This window comes from Dermacentor variabilis, chromosome 5 (assembly GCF_050947875.1).
Source record: "Dermacentor variabilis isolate Ectoservices chromosome 5, ASM5094787v1, whole genome shotgun sequence".
Lineage (NCBI taxonomy): Eukaryota > Metazoa > Arthropoda > Arachnida > Ixodida > Ixodidae > Dermacentor > Dermacentor variabilis.
The window spans coordinates 60,987,170-61,001,033 of NC_134572.1; the positions used below are offsets into that span (position 1 = coordinate 60,987,170).

General features: G+C 46.2%; 1 protein-coding gene across 2 annotated transcripts in view; it reads right to left on the reverse strand.

The window, feature by feature from the left end:
* Positions 1-257: 257 nt before the first annotated feature.
* Positions 258-13,864, reverse strand: part of LOC142582649 (hemicentin-1-like) — a 249,764-nt gene continuing 236,157 nt past the window's right edge. Inside the window, exons 11-15 of one of the 2 annotated variants that reach the window (XM_075692570.1) lie at positions 10,181-10,318; positions 8,498-8,531; positions 7,376-7,467; positions 6,330-6,455; positions 258-2,111 (exon numbers count right to left, since the gene is read on the reverse strand). In XM_075692570.1, coding sequence (XP_075548685.1) covers positions 6,385-6,455; positions 7,376-7,467; positions 8,498-8,531; positions 10,181-10,318 — 335 coding nt within the window. In that variant the 3' untranslated portion in view covers positions 258-2,111; positions 6,330-6,384. The remainder of the gene's footprint in view (positions 2,112-6,329; positions 6,456-7,375; positions 7,468-8,497; positions 8,532-10,180; positions 10,319-13,864) is intronic. The other variant, XM_075692571.1, reaches the window with a different exon arrangement.

A 13,864-nucleotide genomic window follows, 5' to 3' on the forward strand; every position in this document is an offset into this window, starting at 1 on the left:
TATGTGTTGCCTTAAGTTTAAGAATGAAGCTTTTAATTAACGTTTCAAACCTGAACATTGTATGTAAGAAGTCAACGCTGCTTATACAGCGTTGGCATATCACAGCGCTCATGTGCCTGCTTTGAAATGCTACGGCTAAGGGACAGACTCGTTGATTGTGCAAAAGTTCGCGTGAACAAAGAGACACTGCAAATGCAGAGATAAATGCAGCGTTTATGAGAACAAGGACACATACAATAGTTTCAATAACACTCTCGAGTTGTGTCTTTTATTGCAAATGTTTTTATTGTAAGTAAAAACGAATCATACAACAAATGTTATATTGATTACTTCGTATTGTCGTCATACCTTTTGTCCCTTTCCTTCGAAACTAAGGATCGGTCATGTTCGCCATTAATGGACTGACCTGCAAGAACCATTCTTGCTCGATTCTCACATGAAATAAACCTAGCCATTTGCTTTTGCTCCGCTTACCAAGAACATGAGATTAATCAACCTTACAAACACTTCCACCATTAAAATATGTAAACACTGAAAATAAAGAAAGCGACTTGTGGACGAGTTCACTTCTGTTTGCTAAACGCATCTGTACAATAACATCAACCAGAAAGTGCACTATTCCAGCACCTTTTTTGACGTATTTCGGTTTGAAAGCGAAAATTGCAGTATTTACATTGAGCTCGGCGTCCATAGAAATTGCGAAGTTGCGGGGAAAAGAAAACGAGGACGTACACTTGACCTACTTTTTTTTGTCACCCTACACTCGAGCGCTAGGTGCATCTTACGTTTGTTAGGAAAACAACACTTTCAACTTCCATCGCAATGCACTCGAGGCTTTATTCGTTGCACAAACCGACAAATATCATGATTTCTCAAACTGAGCTGGGGACGCCAGGCTAAATGCACGAACAAAAATGGCATTCGCGTCTGTGCAATCCCCGAGGAGTCAAGTGCAGTCGACTTAGCACGTAACTGCGTTTCTGCGATCAGCGACATGTATTTTACAAAACAATAACTTATGAGGAGAAGGTTCCAATGTTTTCGTCGCTCATTGCAAAGAACTCCAGTTAAGGCGCCTCAACTCCGCAATTTCGGTGAACGGGAGCTTTAGAGACGCCGTTGTACGTATAAGCAAAGGTTTTGATACCGAACCTCTGGCGAGTACGCTTCGCTCATGTTTCGGTGACACGTCATTTTCCTTCAACTTGACTGCCGTGTTCGTCAGAGCAGGAGCACGGGAAAGGCCCCGTTCCTAGGAGAAAGGGGGGGGGGAATCGAGGGGGTCTCAGAAAAAACAGTCTTGACACCACCGGGCCGTGCCATCGGCAAAATGTACACAAATGCCTAAGCAATGCGTAAAAACGCCACTGGCGCACTCATTTCTAGCACGAAATAACCGCCACGATACACCTAGGTAATGTTTCTGGCATTGACAACAGTATCCACAGGCACACACACATACGCTTTGCAACATAAAGAGAAGAAAACACTAACAAAGGCGCAGAAACACGGACGACGCTCGCACTGGGGTCTTGAGTGCTTGCGTTTTTTTTTTTGCTTTGTTTTGTTGTATCTTTACGCAGCGCCTTCACCACGCTCGCACATCCTAGACCGCTGCGGCATTGTTGCCCCAGTATAAGAGAATCACTTTAGGACGGTTCCAGTCACAATGGTTAGCGGTCTTCACACTCTTCGCTGTGTTTCACTAGAGGCCTTCACACTGGGTTTGTCAAGAGATGTCCGCCGTCAGAAGACGCCAACTCAACCTTCACTTCCGAAACTCACTAAAGCAACTTTCACTTTTTTTTAATATCAAATAAAACTCTCACAGCCTCCTCGCCACGCCAGTTCTCGTTAAGGGCGATAGCCACGCGATGGAAAGCATCGAGCAGTCCTGACTTATGAGCAGTGAGTGTTTCCCGTGTGAAGGTTCCATGCGAAGTACTTTTGCAGAAGCAGTTCATCTAGCACTCTCCGCAGCACTCTCTTGTCTCCAGTGGCGCCCTTAACGTCTACGACAGGAGAGTCTGAAAGGCGTTTCGGAAGAGGCTGACCCTTGATTTATGCCGGTCATAGGCAGCAGACACATGTCACAACTCTGCTAAAGTCCACTGAAAGAAAAGAAGAGAGAAAGAAAGAAGTGAATTAAAATACAGCAGCTGATGAAAGTGTTCGAGAAAAGTGCAAGACGCCAACGGCTTTTACTGAACCGCATTATCGCGCCACATACATTGCAGCTTCATCACCTCCGCGTCCAGACCTGCGGCGTGTGCGTGTCCGTATTGCTCACCGGTATGGTCATTCGCTTTATCCTATGCACCGCCATATCCCTTTTGTGAGACAATTGCTAGCCCACTTTCTTCTTTTCTTTGACCTGTTTGTATGTGTTTACGTGGCCAATAATATAATACTCCACCGGATATTCAATCAATAAATCATTTATTTACCGTGGCCATGAATAACCCTGAGGTCTGAGTGCTGGCCCACGTATAAATTAAAGAAAAGAAACTATAAATTGCAGGGGAAGGTAGATTGATATCGGAAAATGATAGATAGTGATAGATGTAGCAAAACCTGATCGAATCAAGTAACCTAGGCGGCTGTCCCCACCGTGTTTCAAAGCGGATGCCAATAATAATAATAATAATAATAATAATAATAATAATAATAATAATAATAATAATAATAATAATAATAATAATAATAATAATAATAATAACTTCGTCAGTTTTGCTAATACTAACGCTGCTATCACTGCGGCAAAGGAATATCGGCGCGTCAGCCGTGGCGTAAGGCGCCGCTACTGCGCGATCCCGCGGATTCGTACGTGGCCAGGCAACGCCAGCTCACGCAGACTTCGTCGCACAGAGTGAACAGTCATGACCGCGTGTGAGATGGTACGCACATGCGCACGCGCGGGTCCTGACATCACACGAGTTCGAGCAGCAAGTCACTAAGGGGTGTGATCACGCAGCCCGGCATAGCCCGGCGAAGCGCTCGCAGGGGTCCGTTAATTTTGCTCACGCGAGTTCATGGTGCAAACCTTTTTTGCACGCGAACCCTCTAACCTCTCACAAAGCGAGAATTGCACGTGCACACCTTAGCGTTGCTACAAGAAAGTCCTTTGTTGACAAAGACTGCGCAACAAACGGCGGAGTCCTATGAATGCTGAACGTTCAAGACTTAAAAAAAAAATAGTTCCTCAGGTCTTACACCACATCACTAGAATGAGCACAGCGGGGGCTCTCCGTTCCTTCCTTCAAAGTCTGACGAGCCAGAAGGTAAACTCTTGAGAAATTGATCACAACAGACACGGCGCTTATGCAATTAGGGAGAGAAGCTGCCGTGTAACTCGGCAGAGAAAAGCACCAAAAGGCAACGAACTGTGCCGATTACTCTTGAGTACGCCTCTCTCGGCGCTCCCTTATATTCTAAGGACCAACTTTCTCCCGAGGGCATGTCTCCGCAAGAATGCGAACCGAACCCCGCCCGCTGAGACGTCGCAAAGGAGCCGCGCAACGAAAGACGGGAGCGCGGTCGGCCACTGGGCAAATTGCGTTAGGCTAACGCGACTTCAGGCGGGACGACGAGGCGACTAATTAGAAATATGAGGTTGAAGAATTCCCCGCCCCGGAGGGGGTGCAACGACACGGAGACGTCATGGCTGTACCTTTCTCGTGTCGCTTGGCCCCGCTCGTCTTAAGGTATGCCACAACAGGTACGCCACCTCCACACCCCCCCCCCCCCAACCCTCCCGCCTTAAGCGCTATGCTAGACCACCTTCCCGTGCAGTCCTGAACTTGACTGGCAAACCCCCCTTCCTTTTGCAGCCATCTTAGCTTTGCCCTCCGAGAAGCACGCCTAACTTCGATATGAAGCAATTTGCAATGCAGATGTAATATCGCCGAAGCATACCTCGCAGGCATTTGCGGACCTCAGTTGCCAGAAATTTGGGCCGAGCACGGCTTTGCGCAACATAGAATTGCAGGAATGGGGTGTCGGAGGGGGCTACTATAAAGGCAGCAACCCGCTCCCATTTCCGTTCCTGGACCTCGAGCCGGAAGAAAGTTGCCCCAAGCGTCACGCTTTTGACAGCTCTACCCATGACGGGAGAGACGCGCTTGAAGGAGACCGCCTTGCCGCGCTCAAGGACTGTCGTCATAGCAGAGCATTCAAAGTCTCACACAAGCTTATAGTGTGGAAAAGCTGCATAACCGATACCCGGAGATAAAAATACCTGGCGTATCGCACACCAATGCCCTCGAGAATGGTTGATGTAAGGTGCGCCGGAGGGGTTCTGCTAGTTTTCAATGCCAGTTCTCGTGCCGTCTTAGCCGAACAGCTCTATATTCGAGGAGCGTAGCAGCACTAGCTCTAATAGGCTTGAGTTACTCCTGCGAGACGAAGCCCGCCTACAGTCGAATTGAGTTAGCGTCAAGATATCGTTGAATCCTTTTTAGAAGGCTTCAGTTATTCAGACGGATTTGAATTTACGAGTTGTCTGTCGCGAAAGGTATCACTGCGAAGATAAACCTGATCCTGTTTAAAAGTCTCGAACAGCGCACTTTTTTTTTATGGGCGCTCGTGCGCGATGCTGAGAAACTACGCGTTACGGCCGTGTTTCTAACAACCTTCTGACGCCTTGCTTTGAGTGTTTCTGACAGCTGCGCGACTTGGGCAACATTAGCTTCCTCCTGTGTCTCATCCTGAGCTAAAGAAAAGCTCTCTCTTTCTCACTTTTAAAAAGACGATACAGTAGTAAAAAAAAAAAAACCTCCTGACGGCACCTTCTATTTGCCATGCAGTCTTTGATACTGAACCGAGACTCAGTGCTACGGCTCTATTTTTATCTGGAAGAACTACATCGTACATTCGACGAAGCTGCCAGAGAACATAAGAGACATGAGTGAAGTTGAGTGACATTCTATGATTTTGCTTCATGGAGAAACATGTCTTGAGAATGCTCTGAATACGCCGGTTGTCTTTCTTCAGTGCGACAGCTGTCGCATTCGATATAACATTGTACAAGCTGAAGTCTGCCTCTACATGTATCTAAGAATTCTAGGCGTTCTTACACTGATATAATTGTATGTATTTTTTACGAATTCTTTTTGTGCGATTACGATACATGGCTAGCTTCTCCAGCTTTTTGCGTTTGCAGCAAAAGATCCCAATCAGTAATGTCAGAAACGAAAGCTCAAGCCAGAACACATACACATTTCCTGCCACTAACTTCAATATGAAGCTGCCAAAGAGAATCATGGTTGCAGTGGTCAGAAGGATGCTTCTGACCAGCTGAAATGCATCGAAAATGCATTTCTGGTAGTGTCTGTCTGGTAGTGTCTGTCGTTATACCTGCCCCTCCTATTCTTTTTATGGGTGCTATTTTAGACCAATAAGAAACATTACAAACTCAATTATGAGGCGCTCTCCATAAACAAAACAGAATAAAAATAAATATGAAATGCGCAAGTGAACCAGATACAAATATTTACAGGTGACATGGCGGGTAAATTTTCTAATCTTTTAATCCCATTCCCCATCCCTATACGCAGTACCATGTCAGTGATTGTACACGCGGCGGCAAAAAAATCTCTGTTTTCCTAATAAATAGTCTCTCTCTCTCGCTCCCCATAATGTCTCGCAACTTTTGAGGAGGCTTCAATGTTTTTGCTCAACTTATCGTCAAGCATCCTGGCTCGTAATGCCTCCCTTACCAATTTTAACAAAACGCGCGCGTTCGAGCGTTCAAGCGCGGCTTTTCTGCGCTTACGTGTCGTAATGGCAAAGATCTGTCGTCTCGTTCGCGGGGTCGCCGTGACAACCGCTGCTTAAATTCCTAATAAATACCGCTCCTGAATAATTAAAGAGAGGGTGTCATGTGTAGGACTGAACTGCGAGAGGTCTACTTCAAATGGGTCGAGGCTCGGATCCTGCAACGCGTGGTTGCTGCCTTGCAGAGGTTCGTTGGCTTCGGTGCAATCCGCAAACAGCGGGGGACATAAATTTACATTACTATCGCTTATTCGACTGACCAGTGCATGCGAATCCGCCGAAGCAAGGAAAGCACCCTTCTCGATACGACCCCAGGCCCAGAGTTCGGGCCGCCGATATGGGACCACGCCTGGCTACCTACACTGCTAACGTTTCTGACCCCCCCCCCTCCCCCTTTCCCCATAGCTTCGGTTGTTTAATATTCCAAACCAGCAGGGTTCCTCTAATTTGGGTCACGGGATAAAAGGCGGGGCCGGAAGCGGTAGCGCGTGTGCCACGCGCTGCGCCACGCCTGCGCGAGGCCCGAGTATTCGTATTCGCCGCGTGGCGCTCACTTTATCGTCGTGTGATGGATGGTCTGCGCGTGTATCTCCTGGCGGTGCGCGGGCTTCATCCGAGCTCCAGCGTTCCACGCCGGACAAGCCGCGTCGCTGACCGGTGCCCATCTTCGCTGTCGTAGTCTGCGCAAAAAAAACGCGAAAAGGACAAGCGGTGACGCAACTGCATCGTGATGCGTATTGTGAGAACACACAAACACGAGCCAGCAGGTCTATGCAACAGACCCAGAAGCAAGAAGAAAAAGAAACGTGCTGTACGTGGTGATACGACCAATTAGGCTATGGCAACTTTAACCTGCGGCACATTGTAATCAATGCAGGTACAATGCCAAGCAAAAAGAAAGCTCTCAGTGCCTCTCACTGCACCAAACCGTGACGGTGACTATATCTTATGCAGTTTACACAGCACATTCCGAAAGGGTCTGCAGCAAAGACCAAAGCACAAGCCAATACGCTATTATTCTCAGGAATTGCCTGAGAGACGTCTAGAGAAATAGATGCAGTTGAGCTATAAGCATGGTTTCTTTTTTTCTTTCATGTTCAAAGGTTTGGTTCCAAATATTGGTTGGTATGTTAATGTCGTTGCCTTGGTTAGATAAGGCGATTGCCGTGGCATCTCCATAATAGGACGCAAACTTGAAGCGACCGCTGTATGAGCAGCGCAAATATTCCGGATATTCTGTGTGAGTGTCTAGCGGGTACTGGTATAAAAATTGCTATAAAGCCAGCCCATGCCAAGTTGTACAAATTCTTTTGTTCTATAGGAGCCTAAATTAAATAGGGATCTATTATAAATCCTGCACTTATGCCATCTCTGTTCATCAAGTTTCCTTGAAACGCGAGAAGAAACATATATTTTTTAAAATATAGCTTTAGGCAGTTGAATTGACACCAAGAACACGGCATGACTACCCCATTCGTATGATCGCAGTGGTGCTGCCAGCATATAAGATCTGAGCTTCAAGTAGATACTTGTAATTTACGAAAACGACGAAAACGTACGCTAACATTAAGCCGCTAAAAATTCTATGAAGGAGATGTACCTTCTTCGAAAAGTGGGCTACCGTCACGTTTCATGTCAGCCAACAACGAGAGCTTTCCGTGGGGGCTGCCGTGGCCAATCTCCACGATAGCACTGGAAAACACGAGAGAGCGCCACCAGCTATTGTTCTTGGTTTTGTTCTTGTTTCTCGCGTTATTGGAAAAGCACATCGCGGGTTGCTCGTTTCAGTGGTGCCGCTCTTAGTACATGTTTGACTTTAATATAGGCCCAATTTTAAGAGCAAGTAAAGTCTGAAGGAACAGTAGATTGTTGCCTGTTACAACGGAACGACTCGCAATGAACATGATGTACATATAATCATAAAGAAATTTGGTGACATTTGAGGCCTAAGTTCTGCAGTGAATGATGTGTTCTCTTTACTACAGCCCGTATCAGCCTGCAAATTTTTACCTGGGCTCACTACATCATGGCTGCCTGTGATGTCTGCTGTTTGGACGAGACATTCTCAAACGAATCCCAGCGCCAGCGTTGCGGATTCTGGGCCGGGCTACGTAGAATGTATAAGAGCTCTTTACAGCTACATAGGGTTGGGTTAACGGGCGTCACAGGCATTTTAATTCCATATTTCTCGCATTCTTGCACTTTTCTTCACTGGTAGAAGCGGCACGCTATAAAATATAATACGAGCTGCGTCTCCGTTCCGAGTCTGCTACCAGTTATTCTCAATATTTATAATAATTTATAATGACGGCACAACCGCTCGGAAAGGAGTTTGTCCTGAAAAAAGTATTCTAAGCTCGGCATAAGGTACTGTAAGGAAAAGCTCCGATTGTTGTGACATGAAATGATTTCTCTCGTATTTGGCTATACAATAGAGATTATTGTCGATTGTGCAGCGAATTGTCCTAAGGCGGCTAATACAAGAGTTTGTTCAAAAACACTCGCTTTGCCGGGTATGCCAGTACAATAAATTACCAGCCTGAAAAAATTTCCATCGAGAAAGAACTAACTAGCATTGGCTGAACGAAGTTTAGGTAAAACACAACGTTATTTGAGAACATCCTAATACAGTTTCGCACCATACTCTTGGACGGCGCAGGGATGTCGCAGTTACGAAGTAAAAGCAGGCGTAATGAACGCTCGGCAAGAACATTTTACTTACTTTTCGCGTTCTTCAAGCCGTGGTTTTGTGTTTGCTGAAACGGATGAAAAGAAAAAAGAATTGTCAGCTCACTTAGCCCAAATGTTCTCGAAAAACGCACTTGTCTACAGACATCGCACACAATGCTCTGTAGCGAGACCCACAATTTACCTTCTTTTCTTTCTCCATTCTTATTACACGCGCAACCACACGCAGACACATGCGCATGCGCTGCAGATTGTTAAGCATAGAGCTGTCTGAGACATGTTATCTGTAACTCATTTGGTACAACACTTCGTAGCGGTGATCATCATGATTAGCCTACTTTTAAACCACCACAGCGCAAAGGGCTCTAAGAATGGTGTAGCGACTTACCGCGCAACGTTTTACCGTCTGCGACACCCCGTTTCCTCCGTTTGCACCCATCCCAGTTACTCTAATAGAACGCCAGCTATATGTTTTCTACACTTTACGCGGCCTTCCCAATTTTCTTTGCCTTTCACTCTCACGTTGAATATGAACTGCAGAGGTTTTCTGTCTATTCCATACTCAACGTTACAACTCCCATACATGTTACAACTCCCAACGTAGCACGCACCATTTCCCGTTGCACCACTCGTTTCACCGTCCCTACGTTTTTCTCAAGCTTCTTTGTTATCCCTAATGTTTAGTCCCCTTAGGTTAGTACTGGTAGATACGCTTTTGCATACCGCAGGTTCCTGAGATAGACCCCCGTTGATACTTAGCAATAAACCTTTCCAATCTTGAAACCGGAATATTTCTTGCAAACATATAGGCAGTAACATTTGGTGCCATTGTGAAGCCGTTTTAGCTGTCCCATTTCAGCTATTCTTTAAAGAATTAGGCAACTTCAAACCATTTTTTTTATACATTTCCTGAACCATTCACGTATGCTTGCCCCTCGATTGTACAACGTCTCCATGGCGACAGCTGCCTCAACTGAATGGAATACATTTCTGTGGTAGATAAAAGCCGTATTAGGGCGCGTCAAGATGAAAAAAAAAGAGACATGCTACTTCAGAACTTGCCTCATGCACATTCGTACTTCTAGAGGTTGTTCATGACTGAGAAGTAATAATTATAGGGCTGCTTCTTTCAGTAGTCACTTCATCCAACACAACCAATAAATTTCAGTCTTCAAATTTAGGAACTTGCTTGATAGTTCTCGTGCACCGTCATTACGAATTTGAGGAGTCGATAATTATATAGTGCTAGATGATCGTAGCAACGTCCATCAAACAGTCGAGCTTCATAATTTAGGACAACCTTGTGCTTTATTTTATTTCAAGGAAGATAGCCGTTGCTTCACTTGCAATCACTAACGCAAGCATAATATGCCGGGCAAATCGTACTTTAGAGAAGTCTTTCGAGAACGAAAAGTCATTTAAACGTTTTATTTTTTTCTTTACTAATCGGCAGAGCATAAAGCGGCCACGATTTCAAAAGCGAGGCATATCACCTCGGGCACCCCGCTAAAATATTCAATGCAAGAGTCATTAAAACGGTTGTTCCCGCTCTCAAAAACTGAGCGCATAAGGAAAATTACAGCGACACGGGCATCATATGGAGAAGCGGGGATAATTTCGCGAAGGAAAATGACATAAAAGGGAGCGCAAGGCGGAAACCTAAATGACGAAGGGTCGGTTAGAGCAGGCACGCTATTACGCAGGAGGGACCACTCACACTGAATGCGCTTTCGGATAACAACGATGCTAATAATAACGATGAGTAGAACGATGATGATGACGACGCCTCCGGCGATGCCCGCCATGATGATGAGGTTCTCTTCTTTCAGCAGAAGCTGCGCCCAGCCAGCGGGACCTGCGGACAAGGCACGGTTTTACGGCGGTGGCCCATCACAGCCGCGGCATCACGTTTCATCGTTTCCGAGAGACACACATATAAATTTGATGGCATGTACGGACCTGCGTGAAGCCGCTTCTTGACAGCGGTATCGGGTGCTCTCAGCATATTCGAGCGGTTCGGCCGGATCATCAGAATCGGCGCATGCAGTAGGAGAGGAATCGAGGAACTGACAAGAGTAGTTCGAGTGTGTTGGTGAGCGACAAAATAAGTATACACAAAGGGGTTGCACGCAAGCCGCACCCTTTCTTCAATATTACGTGACCTGCGCGAACTGCACGCTTTCCTCTTAATCTCAGCTAGAATATCAACTGCCCGTGTTTGCTCTCTGATCCACACTGCCATCTTCCTAGTTCTTTAAACTGACACCTGTAATCTTTTTCGTTCAGTTTCTCGTTACACGGCCCTAATCTTCGCCTAAAGGTTCTTTGTTATCTTCCAAGTTTTAGCTCCATAGGTTATCGCCTATACAATGCGTCCATTGTGTAAACTTATCTATTCAAGGATATTAGCAAGCGACTGCCATATCCACTCGAACGTGGTTTTGTCCATCTGGAAATTTCGTTCCCATGAGCCGGGTGCACTGTGACTTCTTTAGCCTTAATAACAGCACGCCTGCACTGCTTTAATAGGCTTACCACCAATCAAGAACTCTCCGGGCCTCGCCAAGATGCGGAACGTTACCTTAGGCTTTTGCGCGCTGCTTGTGAAACCTACAGCTAATCTCTTGCCGGTGGAGGTCTTCTATAATTTAATATGGGTTACCTGCATCATTGCTGAACGCGATAACATGATTTGCAACCCGCAGATCGCGCAGCCATTCTCCGTTGAACCTTACATCTCGTCGTCCCCAGTATAGAATATTGAATGATTCTTGCAAGCACGTAGTGAATAAATAACATAGCTAATGTTGCATTTTCTTCACTTATTTTGCGCACTTGAACCTGAGTGCACGTAAATCCACTGTTCTACATTTACTAAACTCTGACGCTTAAAAGACGTGAGCAACCACTGACAACTGTGCCATAAGGTCGCAGCCGCACGGAGTTGGAATTGAACAAGCGACGGATTTTCTCAGTATTAAATTCAGACGGCGAAAAATCATGCGCGAGGCTCATGCAACATTCAGCCACGATATAGCGGTGGTGCGTATATATTGTGATTAATATATCATTTAAACACTGTTGTTTATATGCGTCGAGTGCTCTGTACGTCGGCCTTAAAGGGAGCTTGCACCCTATTATGAAATCGCTTTCTTTCGTAGTCTGATCCCATGACTGATATTCCTCCGCGAACACGCATACAACAAATTATTCACGAGGAGCTTCGCCAAAAGCTGTTTGCATTTATAATAATGCACTCAAGTGCGCATCTATGATATTGTGTCGCAGAGTTAATAATGCACCTGATAATCTTCAAGGTGCAGTAGTCTTCAATAACTAAATGAGAGCGCCAGTTCGATGTTGTTCCTCTTATTTCTTGACTATACGATATTAGAGAACACAGTTGCTTTCCAAAAAAAAAAATCATATTTGCATATCTCCCGTTCAACGTCCTCCGGCGAAAAGCAGAAGCTGTCGTTGTGAACACGGAAACGCTGAATGAGCCAAGTAAACAAATGAAATAATAAATCAGTCTTGCTTTCATTACGGACAGCTTCCTTGCAATAAAACCCTGTTGTTATGCTCGAAAGGAGAGACGGAGGAACGTTGTAATGAATCCTTGAGAGCTTTGCCTTGCGGCACGCCTAGTATGCAATGACTTAAATGAGAATGCCGGAAATGACTGCTGCTGCCTTTGGATACTGTAGGATTCATCGATGTCTGCTTTTGACCAGCAGTGGTGGCTCAGTGACTGCACCATTCTGCCACTGAACACGATGTCTGTGGTTCTTTTACTGCCCGCAACGGCCCAGATAAAGGGGGGGGGGGGGGGCTGCAGAAAAAAAAACTCATTTACCGAGGTTCAGGTTCATGTTATGTAACCGCGGGCTTGGGAAATTAAACCAACCCACTTCGCTATCATGTCTTCCATAATTGCTGCGCCACTTCACGTTATCAGATCAATCAATCAATCAATCAATCAATCAATCAATCAATCAATCAATCAATCAATCAATCAATCAATCAATCAATTCATTTCTTCATTTCACACCTCCATACAATACCGTCAAAATTAGGTACACTGGTTTCCAGTTTATCCTAATGTGAAAAGCAAAGCAGATATGAAAAGTCATTGTACGCACTACTAAACATCGCTTTCTAAGTAGATACGAATAGGCAAGATATTAACGGAGTGATGTATTCCACGAATTGGTGTTATGTATAAAATACCTTATCCTCATCAATTAATCGTAGCAAGAAAGTGTGCTTTAAGGAAACGATACCGTTTCGCCTTGACACGCTCATCATGTATGAAGAATCACGTTGATGAGCGACTACTGTTAGAAAAAAGAAATGCTGCTTGTACTTCAAAGCTTCAGAGACTCGACACAGACAGCAATACCGCCGCCGTTCTGAGCTTATCAGGCGGGGTTGAAGACAGCGAGTTGGAAGCGCGGGTGCCGCACGTGGCAGCAGAGCGGAAGGTCGCGATTGCGCATCTCGCGCCGCCGCCGCCGCGTACGCTTTCACTATACGACGGCCAAAAAGAAAATTCCAAGGAGTTCTCGCTGTGCTTTAGCTCGTTCCCTTTACATCTAATCAGCGCGTCTGCAGGAGGTGTCATTTGCGCACAAATTTATCTAGGCATATCCCCCGCCGAGTTTAGGGATTCCCAACTCCCCAAGGACGCGTAGTCGTTTACGTATGAACCCTGAACTTCTTTGCGCGCATACACGTCGATGTATGGTTGCTCAGCGGTGCGAGCGCGTCTTCACAAGGAAGCGATGGGGGGAGGGGGGGGGGGTAGCGAAGCAGCTGCCGCCTCGCACTTCTTATCGGCCGGCGCGAGCGATTGAGGGTCGGCTATCCGAACGGAGAAAGTGCGCAAGAAAGGCGCATAGGGTGGGTTCCCTATCTCTCCGTGGGACGTCTAATGAGGCACACGAAGCGTTCTTCTTCTCTTTTTTTACGAACGAGGTGGTGGCGAGGGGGGTGGGGGGATTATACAGAGTCGTCGATAAGCGGCCATCCAGATTGCCTTGGGCTTCCTCGACGGTGATTACATTGACTTGTGCTAAGGCAACTGCAAACTAAGGACGCCGGACAGCTTATCCCAACGGCACTTGCGCGGTCGTTAGCGCCGCCGCTCCGTATAACGTCCCCGTTCGTGTACCGGACGCGAACAGCTAAGGACAGTGAGATCAGGGACCCGTCTTTGTAGGGGAAATCTTCGTGTATTTTATTTTCGTAACGGTGCCTGCTACAGCCTTCGGCCTCTTTCCTCGGCCCCTCGTTAGCATAGTGACCCGTCAATCCCGAGTGCATCTTGCTTGATGAAGATCGAGAAGCCTAGCGTCTGACACTACGCGCGGGTTTTCGAAGAAAAGCGCTGGTACGCGTG